This window comes from Zeus faber (assembly GCF_960531495.2).
Source record: "Zeus faber genome assembly, chromosome: 16".
In the NCBI taxonomy this organism is placed as follows: Eukaryota; Metazoa; Chordata; class Actinopteri; order Zeiformes; family Zeidae; genus Zeus; species Zeus faber.
Window position 1 is genome coordinate 1,697,197 of NC_137202.1, and position 15,585 is coordinate 1,712,781.

General features: G+C 42.1%; 1 protein-coding gene across 2 annotated transcripts in view; it reads left to right on the forward strand.

Moving 5' to 3' along the window:
• The first annotated feature begins 3,808 nt into the window (after window positions 1-3,808).
• Window positions 3,809-15,585, forward strand: part of antxr1d (ANTXR cell adhesion molecule 1d) — a 33,289-nt gene continuing 21,512 nt past the window's right edge. For both annotated transcript variants that reach the window (XM_080016129.1, XM_080016130.1), the window contains exons 1-9: window positions 3,809-4,161; window positions 8,473-8,544; window positions 8,648-8,719; window positions 9,162-9,243; window positions 9,349-9,379; window positions 9,600-9,673; window positions 12,077-12,145; window positions 12,235-12,315; window positions 12,489-12,549. In XM_080016129.1, coding sequence (XP_079872255.1) covers window positions 4,001-4,161; window positions 8,473-8,544; window positions 8,648-8,719; window positions 9,162-9,243; window positions 9,349-9,379; window positions 9,600-9,673; window positions 12,077-12,145; window positions 12,235-12,315; window positions 12,489-12,549 — 703 coding nt within the window. In that variant the 5' untranslated portion in view covers window positions 3,809-4,000. The remainder of the gene's footprint in view (window positions 4,162-8,472; window positions 8,545-8,647; window positions 8,720-9,161; window positions 9,244-9,348; window positions 9,380-9,599; window positions 9,674-12,076; window positions 12,146-12,234; window positions 12,316-12,488; window positions 12,550-15,585) is intronic.

The following is a 15,585-nucleotide window of genomic DNA, read 5'->3' on the forward strand; positions in this document are numbered from 1 at the left end:
TTACATAATTTTAGTGGTGACTCATTTTCCTGGATTAAGTTTTCAATAGGTTACGTTTGCATGAAATACGAAAAACGTATATATAAATACGTAAAACAACGTATTTCTGTGACTAATTTCAATTATTCACGTTCTGTTTTTCCGATGCGTTCCTGGTACATGAATGCATCACTCATTCGCAGTAGGGTGGACTCCACATGACGTTGTGACGAGTTTTTGTGGATTAATGTTTTTTCATGAATCTGGCAAAGTGATAAAGACACAAAGAGATAAGATCCGAACAAATCCACAGACATCTACCAGGTAAGAAGGTACATAAACACACATACACACCTAGTTTGTAATCTCTAACCACTACAGAGCAACAGAGTCTACACCACACTACACACAGTGCGAATGTACATTCTGACCCATAAGCTGTACCTTTATAGTACATAGTATGAGGATGTCTTACTCTTATTCTCCATCTAATTCCATTATTTTTGAACGTTGGCGGTGTCGGTGACACAGCTTGCAGGCTGGACCCCTAATAATAATAATAATGATAAAAATAACAATTAATATAGCTGCAGGATGCAATACACAGGGTCCAGTTTAGTCGTGCTAGGGATAACTTCGGATGATGATGTCACGCTCCTGAAATTATTCAAATCGTGCCGAAGTTCTTCTACGTCCAGCAAATAAACGCTTTTCACTGATTTCTGCTCCAAATGTATATCGATATTGATCAAACTTGAACGGCAAGACGTCTGAAACGTCCTGGTTCTAATGAGACTTCAACCATGTCTGTGTGTACTGCGGTTGTCATGTTCCAGATACTTTTAGCCCGAAAAATGCAAAGATTTAAAAAAAAAAATCAAGCAATAACAATGAGGGTCCAGCCCACAATAATGGTTCTCTGTTCCCGTGTGTTTTGTGACTGCAGAAGTTGATTCATTCTGGCCTGGTTACTGTTTAATTCTGTGATCGGGTGGTGTTTGTGGCTGTATATGGGTTTCCTAGGACGCAACTAACGCCGGTTATCATTCAGAAGTAGAAATGGCCACCTAGTTGGGTGGAGCTAATGATAGCCAATGTGAAATATTTCCGAAATGATGAGAGCAATGTGCATCAAAATTTCTTGAATATCGGAGCAATTATATCTTGACTAAGTCTTGCCACGCCTTAGGGGGCGCTATGGAGCCTGCTGAACACGCCCAAGCACTTCAACTGGATTTTCCTGCAATGTTCACAGGTTCTTATGTGAGCGCCAAGTTTCATGAGTTTGATTATACCAAGGGCATTAAAAATGCGTTCAAAGGCTAAAAGTAATAGGGGGCGATATAGAGCCGACATGCCATGCCCAAGCCCAGATGTGTCATGGAATCCAACTGATACCTAGTTTGAACATGGGTGCAAAGTTTTGTGAGTTTTTGTGCATCCTAAAGGCCTCAAACGTGTGTTCGAAAAATGAAAAATGACACACGAAATCTAAAATGGCTGACTTTCTGTTGGGCCAGAACATTTATATTTTTTTAGTATGTTCTTAAAGATGAGAGCAATGATCCCTCCGAATTTCATGAACATCAAAGGAACTTTATCCCAACTTGAAACTAACAGTCTTTATCATTCTGGAGTAGGGCTGCATAATTATGGTTTAAATGACGATTATTTTGGTCAATATTGTTCTCACGATTATTTATCAGGATTATTAATCCATTTTGGGGAACATAATTATTTTATGGCACTTTGTAAATCAACAGAAAACTGCTTTTACAATAATGTATTTTATAAACCTATATATAACTAAACTGAGTTAAGTGGTTTAACTGACTTCAATTGTAGAGGATATATGATCAAATGAATTGTGTGTAGTGGGCAACACATCTTAGTTGTAATTGTAACAAATCTTTGAGGCATCTGGAAGGGAACCAAAAAACACAGAAAGAAAATATTTCAAAAGACACACACACAATAAATGCATGTTCCTTGTATTATGTAACGCTTATAGTTATTGTTACAAGTAATTATCATTCAGGAAGTTTGTAAACATTGATATCTCTGGAATGTCTATAAATTCTTACAGTGATGTTATTGGGTTTTTATTTTGTAGAACTTACAAACACAGTATTTATGACGTGTGTTTAATCCAATGGTCTTCTGGTAAAATAATACCTGTAACTTTGTAACTTTGTATGGTTAAGAGTTTGTATCTTATATTCCTTTAGTTAAAGTCCAATCTGAACTATATCTGCAGGATGCACAGATTATTTACTTCGCCACACATGGATAATTGCTATCAGGCGAAAAATAAGGTCAAATTGCACCCGGCTGAAAGTCCAACCGACGTGCAGGCCGATTGGAGCCGACAACGATCCACAGAGAACCTGGTGTCCTGGCTATCTCCTCCAGTGTTGCCAACTCTTTTCCAATGAAAGTAGCTAGCACTATTTGCATAATGATGTCATTTCACACTCATTTGAATAAAGCTTAGTGGTAACGTCAAGAGACAGCTACCTTAAGCCATATAAAAGGTAAATAGAGTCTTTAGCCAAATAATCACAAACTCACAGGGACATAGTATGTTTGTAGTAAAAAAAATCTACTGTCCAAAGGGAGGGAGAAGATCAGACAAACTATTTAAATATATACAAGATCCAACTAAATATTCACATATTTACAAGATCAAACTAACTATTTACATATTTACAAGATCAAACTAAATATTTACATATTTACAAGATCAAACTAACTAGTTTCATATTTAAAAGCTATAGCAATTCCCTAATCCAGAGATTCAAAGAAAAAGTGAGAGAGAAGCTCAAACAAACTTTTTACATATCAGAGAAAATATTATTCTATACTGTGTATATTCTATATACATACATATCGATATATTCTATTTGTGTTATAGAGATCAACTTGTTATCAAAAACTAGGTATGCGTTTGTCTATTTATTTAAGCAAAACTATGTTATGAATCAGTATCTATTTGTAATTATTTAAAAAACCGGTGATCAGTGATTGGTAGTTGGGCACACAGTCTGGCAGGCATGCGTATGCCAATGATCAACAAGCCATTGTCGATCACAAACTCCACCCACAACACTGAACCGATCTGGATAAAAGTCGAACGACGCCATGTTGGACCTCCCCCGAATACAAATCCTTTTCAGATTGTCTGTGGGTTAAGTCTGACGTCGGTCATATCGGGTTATTGACCAATCACTAGACTGCAATGCTCAGTTTCTACGAAATTGTTCCTCAATACTAGGCCGCCATACACACCTAGTTTGTAATCTCTAACCACTACAGAGCAACAGAGTCTACACCACACTGTGCCAGTCGGATCAAACTTGGCATGTTGGGACCGCTCGGATTACACATTTAATTAATCTTGTTTGTGAGTGCAGCGGATTCATGAGATTATTAGAGTACTGACGTAAATTTTTCATGAACAATAGCAATAGGGCTCCCGCACCTTAGGGGTTGGACCCCTAGTACAGTAATGATAATAATAATCATAATAATAATAATAATAATAATAATAATAATCAACCATAATCATCATCATCATAATAATAAAGATATAATTTTATTTTATATATAAACTAACATATTAAAACATTATACAACATTATAACATTATATTGAATGTAAAAATAATATGCTGAAAGCAGATACATTTTTTTCCATCTGTTCTATCTCTTTTCTCAAACAGGGCTACCTTGGATATCTAAAGCCATACGTGGTTATTTTCGCATCCTCCCCTCCCCGTCTTCCCCTCCATCCTGCCCAGCTCCTGCCCTCCGTCACTGCGCCTGCTGGACGGGACAAGTTACAGCCCCGCAGTCCTGCCCCATGCTCCACCACGACCCAGAGGAAGAAGCGAAGCTGTAGAAACACACACAGACACGCAGCCCGGCTTAGGCTCGAAGAAAATGTGAGGATATTTCCACTTGTCAGAGTGTGTTTTGTTTTTTTCGGGGGGAGAGAGCGCGGTTCACTTCGGATCGGAAAGATGGCGTGGACGCCGCTCCGCCTGCTTCTTCTTCTCCTCGCCGCAGCGCTCGTTCTGGGGCTCTTCCTCCCGGCGGAGGGGCAGCTGTATGGAGGGCAGCAGGACGACGAGGAGGAGAGGTCATGTCAGGGAGCCTTCGACCTCTACTTTGTCCTGGACAAGTGAGTGCCCCCCTATGTTGTTATGTATGGCTTTGTGTTCCGCTGCGCGTCGCCTCTAACGGTTTTAATAAAAAAAAAGTTGGAATTTGAGATTTAAGACACACACTGTGCAACATTTCACTATGTCGAGTGTTTTACTGCCCAAGCATGTCGTGAATAAGTTACAGTGTGTTTTTATGGAAGGATACTGCTCCGCTGACATTGGGTTCACTTCTCCTTCTTATCTCTAAAGGGTGTGGATCATTGAATTAAAATGGGGTAAATATACCCGGACACGGGGGTTTGCTTTTGTTTGCTTCTGGTCTAGGTCTGGTCTTGCTCATGAAACAAACAGAGCCTTCCTCCCGGGATGTGGGCTGGGCCAGTGGGAGATGGATTGGGTTTCAGACCGACCAGCCTGGCTGCAGCAGCTGGACTTGCAAGCAAGATGATAAAAAAACAAAAAAACAGCCCCTGAGTTCACATCTTATTGCAACTTGGGGTTTTTCAACGTGGGGTTTCAGAGACCGTCCAGTGGCTCCTTCAGTTGGTGGGGGGGGGGTGACGAAAATATGACGATTTATAATCAAACATCACCATTATTCAATTTACAACGACTGTTTTAATAATATAGTTACACCGTCATCTGCCCATTTACAGTATGTTTGGACCTGGATCGGATCTAAGAGGAGAATATGGTGCAGAGGTGGAAAATTCCAGGTTGAAGTAAAAGTCCTGCTGTGTTTTAGCGCCACCCATGTACTGATCTGGCTGATTCTGCTCATCAGATGAACCCCTGGCTCCATGCCGGTTCACTAAATCCACATGGTTGACTTTCAACTGGAATTTCACTTTCTGAACCCAGATTTTCCACCACTGATGGGCCGTCACTGCCTTGATGTGAGAAATGTTGAGAATATCTGGTTTGTACCCTGCCTTTTCTGGGTGGTTTCTTAGACATACTTTGAGGAGAAATACAGTATGGGTTCTTATTTATTGTTGTTACCATTTCTGCCTAAGTTAACAACCGGAAGGGAGAGATTTCATACATTTTCCACATCTTGATGTTTTACACCGAGGTCGTTTGAGTTGACAAAACATACATTATATTCTGTTTCTTTGTGGACACAGCTTCCGCTTGATGATTTTACGGTTACACCATTTGTGCCGTGTGAGGATTCTGCAGTCGCACACAGAGCAGATGATAACACCTCGGACGCCCAGATATCATAATTGGAATTTTAGTCATATCTTGTCTGCTAGGTATGCGTGAGGTGAGGTGAGGTTATGCACATGGACACAAAACCGCCAAACGTGTCAAAGCACGCTGAGTTGAGGTGACAGAGAGCGCAAAACCCGTGGCCGAGCTTTTCAGAGCAATACTTTACGATAATGATCACATGGTCTGCACTGTAAACATACAGCAGCAAGCCAAGCGGGTGCTCTCTTACTGCTGGAGTAGGAGGAGAAGCAAATATATATATATATATATATATTTACAACCCCACAAGATAAACAGTTAGAATATGTGGGAGTTTTGGTTGAGCAAATTATAATGATGATCGTATCTTGTCTGCTTGTACTTGGTACACTCTTGGTATTTAGGTCACTGGTTTGATCATAAAAAAATTAAAACCTGGCCCTGGCGCACATGGCAGTGCTCACCTCTCCACTGCCATGTGGTGAGGTGAGCAATGGTGAGTGACATTTCCATCAGAGTCCTTGGGGTCCGATTATCTCTCTGAATGTTTGCACTAACATCTGTCAGCTGCTTTTCCCTTATTTTCACCCTTTGCTTTTTTTAAATTATTATTATTATTTTTTTTTTTTCCGGAAAGTGTACCTGGGGAGTGCGGCTCGACACGCATGGCCAGGCCTCCGGTACGCCTGCGTTTGTCTTTGTCTTGTCGCTGTCTGGACCTGCGTGCCACAGCAGGCCTTCAGGAGGCTGCTGATCTTTTGCCCAGGTTTGCGCTGTTGTGTGTGTGTGTGTGTGTGTGTGTGTGTGTGTGTGTGTGTGTGTGTGTGTGTGTGTGTGTGTGTGTGTGTGTGTGTGTGGGGGCTCAGCTGTGAAATGCCAAGCAGTGACCCGATGTAACGCCAGAGCGATGGAGTGCAGAGAAGAGAGGGAACGGGAGAGGGGGCTGTATCCATGTTGGTTTGATACTTCAAACTTCCTTTAAAATAATTGTGAAATCTGGTATTTTCATCCAGGAAACGTGGCAGGGAGTTTCAGGAAGAAGGGTGCTCTGTGTCTGTGCAAGAAGATGGAATCTGATACGGAGTAATTACACAGTAGTTACACACTGAACAGAAAAGTTGCGTCAGTGTCGGGTACAGTGGGAGGCAGGAGGGGTCGGGGGAGTAAAACCCAGCGTTACTGACTGAAAAACGGTCTACCCCGCACCGCTAACACGTCGGCCTGACTCACATGCCTGACTGTTGCTATGCTGACGCAACAATGAGCGACTGCTCAGAAGGATATGAGGCATCCAGTGCGAGGGACTGAGGTTTACAGCCCTGGAAACATCCCAGGGGACACAGAGAGTGCATTAAAGCCTTAGTAAACTCCGTGTCTGTACAGCTACAGAAATATATTGACCATATGTACACAGTTGAACTTTCTCTGGTCTTATCTGGTGGCCCACAAATAATAGGCGGGGTTTTCTGAGCGGTAATGATGTATCTTTTTTACAGATAGAACCCTATTCCTTCTAGTGCTGGTTATAAGTCGTACTAGTTGCATAGTAAAGAACTATAAGTTGCGTAGTAAAGTCTAGACGATCAGAAATGTGGTGTCGGTGATTCTGCATGCCTGTTGAAGCGAAGCAGCCGCCTTCCACAAAATGACTTAATACATTTACTAAAAATAGCAAATGTATTATATAAGGCAACACGCAGCGACTGTAACAGTTCACCGCAACACGTAATTACCAAGCCGTCAGAAGCATTGTGGTTGGTGACATACTAGACGAGAGGTGGTTGACTCGTTGGATGCAGTAGTAGCCTGCCACCGAATGCTGATCTGGGTGCTGGAGACTTTTTTCATTTTCTATAGAAGACGAGCAGATGATCATCCCATATAGAAATATTTTTAAAGCAAAGCATTTGAAGACGGCTTTTTTTTCCTTAACCTGTATGAATGCTCATTGCGATCTGCTTTGCTCGGCATTGAGGTTCAACAAAACGAGGCTGTTGGGTGTAGCCGCAAGTGCGACTGTTCCAGATGATTCCTGCTTTTTGAAGTGTGGAGAGCTTTGAATTGGAGCAACATGGACCCAAACCTCTGGTCCTGAATTGTTTAATGGTCGACACAAAGGAACCGCCATCAATCGTGGGTCTAAAGCAGAGCATACATACCATGTTTGTGACACCCATGCACACACAGACACACAGACACACAGACACACACACACACACACACACACACACACACACACACACACACACACACACACACACACACACACACACACACACACACACACACACACACACACACACACACCTCTGCTTCTCACTGAGTGTTGGCACTGTTCTCATGCTGTCTGATGTCAATCCACTGTTGAATAGGCGGCACACACACACACACACACACACACACGCACCTCTGCTTCTCACTGAGTGTTGGCACTGTTCTCATGCAGTCTGATGTCAATCCACTGTTGAATAGGCGGCAGACACACACACACACACCTCTGCTTCTCACTTAGTGTTGGCACTGTCGTGACACACTTACCCCCTGCTGAGTGTTACTTCTGGCCCTCTGTTGTTCATGTCACAGCCTTTTCACTCTGTAGACCCCCAACCTGTTGTGAAGCTGGCTGTGCTTACTGGGACCATCTGCTGCACCAACACACACACACACAGTGTGATGCAAACAGACCCAGCTGCCTGGTACATGGTCCCTGCTAGAGGCAGACTGCTACATCTGTCCCTGTCTAACCTCAGCCCTTTGGCCCAGCAGCAATTAGCCACCATTAGCAGCCCCCTGGGACTGGAATTCATTAGAGAGCCGAGCTCACTCTGTAATGTATGCTGCAGCGTGTTGCCAAGCAGGAGAGCCAGCCTGGAGGACTCTGAGTTGTAGGAAACCTACTGTTCAACTCAGAGTGCGCCAGTCTGGGCCAGTGCTGATTGAATGCCCCTGGTTGGGTAAGGGAATGAAGGAATGCTTTTTTGCTTTTGTACGCATGACTGGTTTCCACATGAATGTGTTGTTGTGATGGCAGTTTCTATTCACATTTTTTAATTTGGGGAATCTACACTATATTGACTGTGGCTCTAGCATGACTTCCTCGTCTCCTTGTGTGTGTGTGTTGTTTCTGCCAGATCGGGGAGCGTCAAGCACCACTGGATAGAGATCTACTCCTTTGTAGAGCAAGTAGCTGAAAAGTTCATCAGGTATGAGATGAATTAGTCGTTCAGCGAAATGAAAAATATCATGTGTTGTCCCCCTGTCTTCAGTACTGATGGGGAATAAAAATGTATAACTATATCGTTCCAGCCCGATGCTGAGAATGTCCTTCATCGTCTTCTCCACGCGAGGAAACACCATCCTGAAATTGACTGAGAACAGGTAAGACTTTCCAACCTGACGTAACCAAAACTGGGACTTGGACTGATCTCGCTTGAATTTTGCGCTTTTATTTGTACAATAGCATAAACAACGACTCGTCATTTAAACAAAACTCTCAAGAGATGGCTTTTCTCGACAGATCATATTCTTAATTAGTCTATACCTCGAGGCTACCACATTGAAGTTTATGTCATTTAACTTTATGAAATGACTTGAGAAGGCTTTGGCAACGTAGCTTTGTGCACTACTCATATTTTATGGCCTTTTTCAATACTTTTCTGGTTCACCTTTCGGCTCCAAGAGAATGAAGCCAACCATTACAATCCTTCCTCCCACTTGAGTCTATATATACGGGGTCTTGGGTCAATATTTGAAAAATATCCCTGCTACGAACAAGGGCTCTGGTCCAAGCTGTCTGAACTGTGTGTTCTGTTCCCTGCAGGGAGGCCATCACGGGGGGCCTGATGGATCTGAGGAGGGTCATTCCCGGTGGAGACACTTATATGAATTTGGGCTTGGAAATGGTAAGGGATATTCAGCCCCCCCCCTCCCAAATAAAAATGAGCAAAGGCAGTTCTTAATTCTAAAAACAACATTCGTTTATATGTGCTCTGCATTTGCCATTACAGGCTAATGCACAGATATATCAAGAGAATCACGGTGAGTCGTCTCATCTTAATTGGCCAAGTGTCAAATGTACAAGAATATCTCTTGGTGCAGGTGCCAACAGAGATAAAAATACCAATATTCAAACAGTATAAATTATTTTTAAATGTGCAATAAAATAAACAGCTCTACAAATAAGAATGCGAGTGAGCAAACAGGAAGAAGCAATGTTTGAGCGGGGTTTCCACCAAATTTTCACCTGTGCTCTATTCAGGGACGGCCAGTGTCATCATCGCTCTGACAGACGGAGAACTCAACAAGTGGCAGTTTGACACGGCTCAGCGAGAGGTGAGATGGGATCTGTTTTATCAAACACATGTTTGCACTCAGACACTATTAACCTCCAGCGGTGCAGGGTCTCTGCAGGCCCGGCATGGAGGACCGGCTGCACTGGGCACTGTCTTTAATAAGTATCCAAACTCACCTAATAACTCACAACTCACTCTCAAATTATTCGATTTTTCGTCATTAGGGACAATCATCCAGACAAAACACAGAAAAACACCAACATAATCACGTCACCAAGATTGGCATAACACGTGTGACACATGGTTGGTCTGTGGTTCGGGGACTTTTGTGCGTCATGTCCAGTCCGTGTCCAGTATAGAAAACAGTAAACCTCTGTTTTCTATGAGTGAGGAGGATCTGGGTAGGAAACAGGGCATCCATTAAAAACTCGTCATCTTCAAACACATCATAAGCGTCCACCCTGTACAATACCACAGGATGCATTTGCATTACTGCCCTCCTCGTGTGCGTGTGTGTGACTCCCCTGCGTCCTCCACTCAAGGTCACACTCAGCTTTATACACTACTCACAAAAAGTTAGGGATATTTGGCTTTCGGGTGAAATTTATGGAAAATGTAAAAAGTTCACGCTACAGTGATATTATATCATGAAAGTATGGCATTTAAGCAGAAGCATGCAATGGTGATTTCCTCATCTCAAACAATTTATTGAAACAAAAGCCAACAACAGCGGTGGGTAAATCACAACAAAAAATGTCAATGTCTCAATAACTTGTCATGTGCCCTTGAGCATCAATTACAGCTTGACAACCACGTCTGATGCTGTTCACAAGTCAACTTATTGTCTGCTGAGGCATGGCACCCCACTGTTCTTGAAGGGCGGCCCTCAGGTCATTGAGGTTCTGGGGTACAGAGTTACGAACCTCTACATGGCGACTCAGCTGATCCCATAGGTTTTCTATGGGATTCAGGTCTGGAGAAAGTGCAGGCCACTCCATTTGAGGTACCCCAGTCTACAGCAGCCGTTCCCTAATGATGCGACCTCAATGAGCTGGAGCATTGTCGTCCATGAAGATGAAATTAGGCCTGTGTTGTTTATGCAGGGCCACAATGACTGGATTAATGATGTTATTCAGGTAGTATGGGCTTGTCACTGTACCATTCACAAAGTGTAGGGCAGTTCTGGTTTGACTAGACACACCTGCCCACACTGTAACAACACCACCACCAAAGGCTCGTCTGGTGACACCAGTGGCTGATGCATAGCGCTCTCCTTGACGTCTCCAACATCGTTGGCGGCCATCATTTCTGCTCAACGTGAATCAACTTTCATCAGAGAACAGCACTGAGGCCCACTGGTCCCTCGTCCAGCGTAAATGCTCCCTGGCCCGTGCAAGACGATGTTGGCTGTGCCTGGTGGTGTGGTCAGGTACCCTTGCAGGTCGTCTAGCACGCAGACCACGCTGATATAAACGGTATTGAATGGTCTGACGTGACACTTGGGTGCCTCTCACCTCCCTTAAATGTGCCTGGAGTTGAGTGGCATTCATCATCCGGTTCCGCAGGGCACTGTTCACAATGAAGCGCTCATCAGTGTGGGATGTGGCCAAAGGACGTCCACTTCTATGCCTTTCTGTGACTCTTCCAGTCTCTCTGTATCTCTGTTGCAACCTGCTGATGACACTCTGTGACACTCTAAGCTCAGTGGCCACTTCCCTCTGAGAACATCCTGTTTGAAGCCTCACAATGGCGAGGTACTGTTGATCAGTTGTTCGGTGTCATCTTGGTCTCATGATGTCAAAATGTGAACAGCATGATGAAGAGGACTGTTTAAATACCAATTCTAATTGAACCAGGAAATGTATTGGTCGATTCATGGATCAAACACTTGTTGTGAATTATGCCGTTCAGCTCCTTGTTAGAGAACAGCAAGTTGTGCAAAAGGTGCTGAAACATTGAACAGTTGGACATGTGCATTCAAAAGTTTAGAGAAGGTCAAATTACTTCACCTGTAAAGGTTATAGTGCATTTTAGGTTCATCCTGAAATTTCACCCGAAAGCCGGAGATCCCTAACTTTTTGTGAGTAGTGTATGGGGGTTGGGGGGGTTCTTTGTTATGTCACAAAGACATCACATGGCGATGCCACATAGCCCCGCCCCCCAATAGCTGCCTTGTGGCTATGTGGGTACCAATATGTTTCTATGTGTTTCCATGATGACTGGATCTCCTTGCCACACTTCATTCTCCCATAGGAAACCCCTGTCAACACCATCAACATAAACATCTATAACCAGAGACACATTGGGGCCTTCCATACAGTTACCTTATTATTATTATGATAAAGAAGAAAAAATGGCATCGGAATGAGTCAAATAATAAATATAATAACGACATGCTCTCCTTAAATGTCTGTGTATATTTTTCATTATTTTATTTTCCCAGGCGGAGCGGGCCAGGTCTATGGGGGCCATTGTGTACTGCGTGGGGGTCAAAGAATTCAACCAGACACAGGTAGGATCCAGGGTGGGATGTCGATGAATTGGAAGAGTAAATACTCATTGTATTCTCATGATTCTGTGTTACATGTTCATGTTCCCTAGCTGGCTACTATAGCAGACACCATGGAGCATGTGTTTCCTGTGTGGGGAGGCTTCCAGGCCCTCAGGGGAATCATTGACTCAGTATGACATACACACACACACACACACACACACACACACACACACACACACACACACACACACACAGATCATGATCATATTATGTAATAAAACAGAAGATTTGCAATAGATGAAATCTTTCATCTGCATCTATTTCACTGACCCTTTTTGTCCGACCTGTTTACATTTCTCAGATTATCAAGAAGTCCTGCATCGAGATTCTCGCAGCGGAGCCGTCCAGTGTGTGTGCAGGAGGTAAGATGAATGACACTTTCTGGATCCAAAATCTCACACTAGCACACTTTTTAATGCACCAAATTAGTGCTTAGCATGTCCGGAAAGGTTAGTGTGCTCCAATAGTTTGTGAAGTATCAGGACGACTTCAGTATGTACTGCACCCAGTGAAACATCGTAGAATGCAAGCACGTCACGCTACGCTGGCGAATGTATCCCACAATGCCTTGGGAGGGCAACGGTCCAGTAAAAGGTTTCTCTGCAGTGTCACCATGACAACGTGCTGAAAGCAAGTGGAGTATGTCCGAGAAAGCCTCCTTGTTTTTACTCATACTAAATAAAGCGCGCTGGACGATGGAATGTGTAGCATGCAGCGACTCATTAGAGAGTGTGTGAGTGCATGCTGACGACCGCAGAGCATCAGAGAACGCATTGTCATTCCGCGGCCAGAGGAAATGACAATAGCGAAGGGGGTGTGGGGTGCGGGGGAAGGGAAGGGTCTTGCTGGTCGGAGGAATTAGCCAGGAATGAGTCTTTAAGCATGGCTGCCTCTCTGGCCTAGTTTGCCACATCCTTTATGATAAATAGCCATCCTGGCTCGGTCAACCTCTGCCTCTGTCTCTGTTTACAGTAATGATAATAATGATAATAAAGATGATAATAATAGATAAGAATATTAATTATAATAAAGAGAATAAGAATATTAATCATAATAACAGCAAGGATACAATATTCTAATTATAAATGAAATACTGTTATAAATGTCAGACCTTTATGGATGTCATGGATCCGACCGTTCAAAGTTACAAAGTGACAGGTAATATTTTATTACTATTAACTTTTATGATGTTTGAAAAAATTAAGTTCAAGTATTACCAGAAGACAATTGGATTAAACAAAACGCAGTGTATTAAACATCAGAAATATATATGATCTGAGGACAACTGACACGTACCAATTTCTACAAAATAAAAACACAATAACACCACTGTCAGAATTTGTAGACATTTCAGAGTTATCCATGTATACAATCTTCCTGAACAATAATTACTGTAACAATAACCATAAGCAATTACATAATATAAGGAACATGTATTTATTGTGTATGTGTTTTGAAATATTTCATTCTTTTTGTGTTTTTTGGTTCCCTTCCAAATAGTGGGCAAATTTATTTGATTAAATATCCTCTACAATTTAAGTCAGTTAAACCACTTATCTTAGTTTATTTATTTATAGGTTTATAAAATACATTATTATTGTGAAGGCAGTTTTCTGTTGATTTACAAAGTGCCAAAAAATAATTATGTTCCCCAAAATGGATTAATAATCCTGATAAATAATCCTGATCACAATATTGACTAAAATAATTGTGCTTCTCATTTTGGCCATAATCAATGCAGCCCTACTTCAGAATGATAACCACTGTTAGTTACGGTGTAGGAAACCCACCCAGCGCTGCTGCTGTGACTAGATTAGCCCGCATTATGGGATATGAGGCAGAGGAGAGGATACAGTGATAAAAAGAGAGAAGAGACGAGGAGATGCAAAGAGGGTGTAGGGAATGGGAAAGCAGGTGGAGAACAGTGGTTAGGAGGAGAAACAGAGTGGAGAGTAGGATCAACAAATAAGTAAATTAGGAGAAAAATTATGTTATTATTTACAAAAGTTGTGCAGTACCAGCCAAAACAAAGCTTACATATAATTTAATTATTAGTGACAAAATAAAAGTAAACATTAAAATAAATGAAACAAAGCACCATAAAATAAAAACAATAAAACACACCATACAGTAGTAAAAATAATTAGAAGATTTAATAACATTGCATTAAAGTAAGCTCATAAAATTCTAAATTAATAGCTAATTAAAAGGTGATCACTTAATGGTCACTCCAAAGCCTGGGGACCCAGATGCTTCATTAAAAGAGAATTAAAAGAATAACTGAAAAAGAGAAAAGGTTTTTCCTCAGCGATGACGACAAAAAAATTAGTCTCCAGGGTCCTTCCCCTGACCCCCTACTGTGTCACTAGACCTGTGCCCAAATGTCCTCCAACAACCTAATTTATTCGATTGATGAGCACTCTAATGGTCACTGAACTAAAAAACCCAGGGACCATGTCCAAGGACCCAGATCACCAAGGTCTGATTCTGCTCTAATTAATGAGGCAAAGATTGCGACGTCTTGAACAGACATTGACCCATTGCCTTGTTTCACATTAAATACTGTTTATGAATAACATTCCATTTATCTGAATTATAAATTACATGTCAATGTATAGTACAACAGATATTTAATAGCAGTTATGCTCACATTTATGCTATAATATCACATCCTAAGCACTTTTTCACATGCTGTATTTCAGTTTTCATTAAGAGGACATTTGATAAGAAGTAGGTTAAAGCTGTGGATGTGATTCACAAAGTCTCTTCTACCATTACCACCCACCACTGTTCTACAGCCTTCTCTGGCAGCCAGATGATTATATACTGTACCTTGTCAGGTCATCTCACAGCGACATCTCCTGAGGAAGGCTGTAGAGCAACACGCCAAATCTGTTGGTGTGGTATTTATTAACTCACCTCAAATTGTATTTTTCCCTCCCGGAAATGTTGCGATGGACACTATAGTCTTATCCAATGTCCTCATCGTTAATGTCCTCACAAACAGTGCTCGAAGTGGGCTGGTACTCACCGGTACAAAGTACCGGCACTTCTACGTTTTACTCTTTTCTGCCCTCTGGACAAATCCAGTGGACATATGGTAAAATACATTTTACCATATGTCCACTTTGTACACTTTTATTCTGTCTGACTTTTTCTCTTAATTACACTTTTTCTTTCAATTATTAGAATGCATGAGCTGCAAGCTTTGACTTAAGTTGCTTAATCTTCACTCATATTAGATCTACAAGGATGAATTTAAAAGTTGGTTCTGGCTTTGGTTGCCGCGCTCCAGACTTGTTGGACACGGACACCATGACGCACTGGACTCCTGGACGCGGGGATTTTTAGTTTCATGTAAACGTAGGGCTGGGCGATAAAGAACAAGAAGAAGAAGA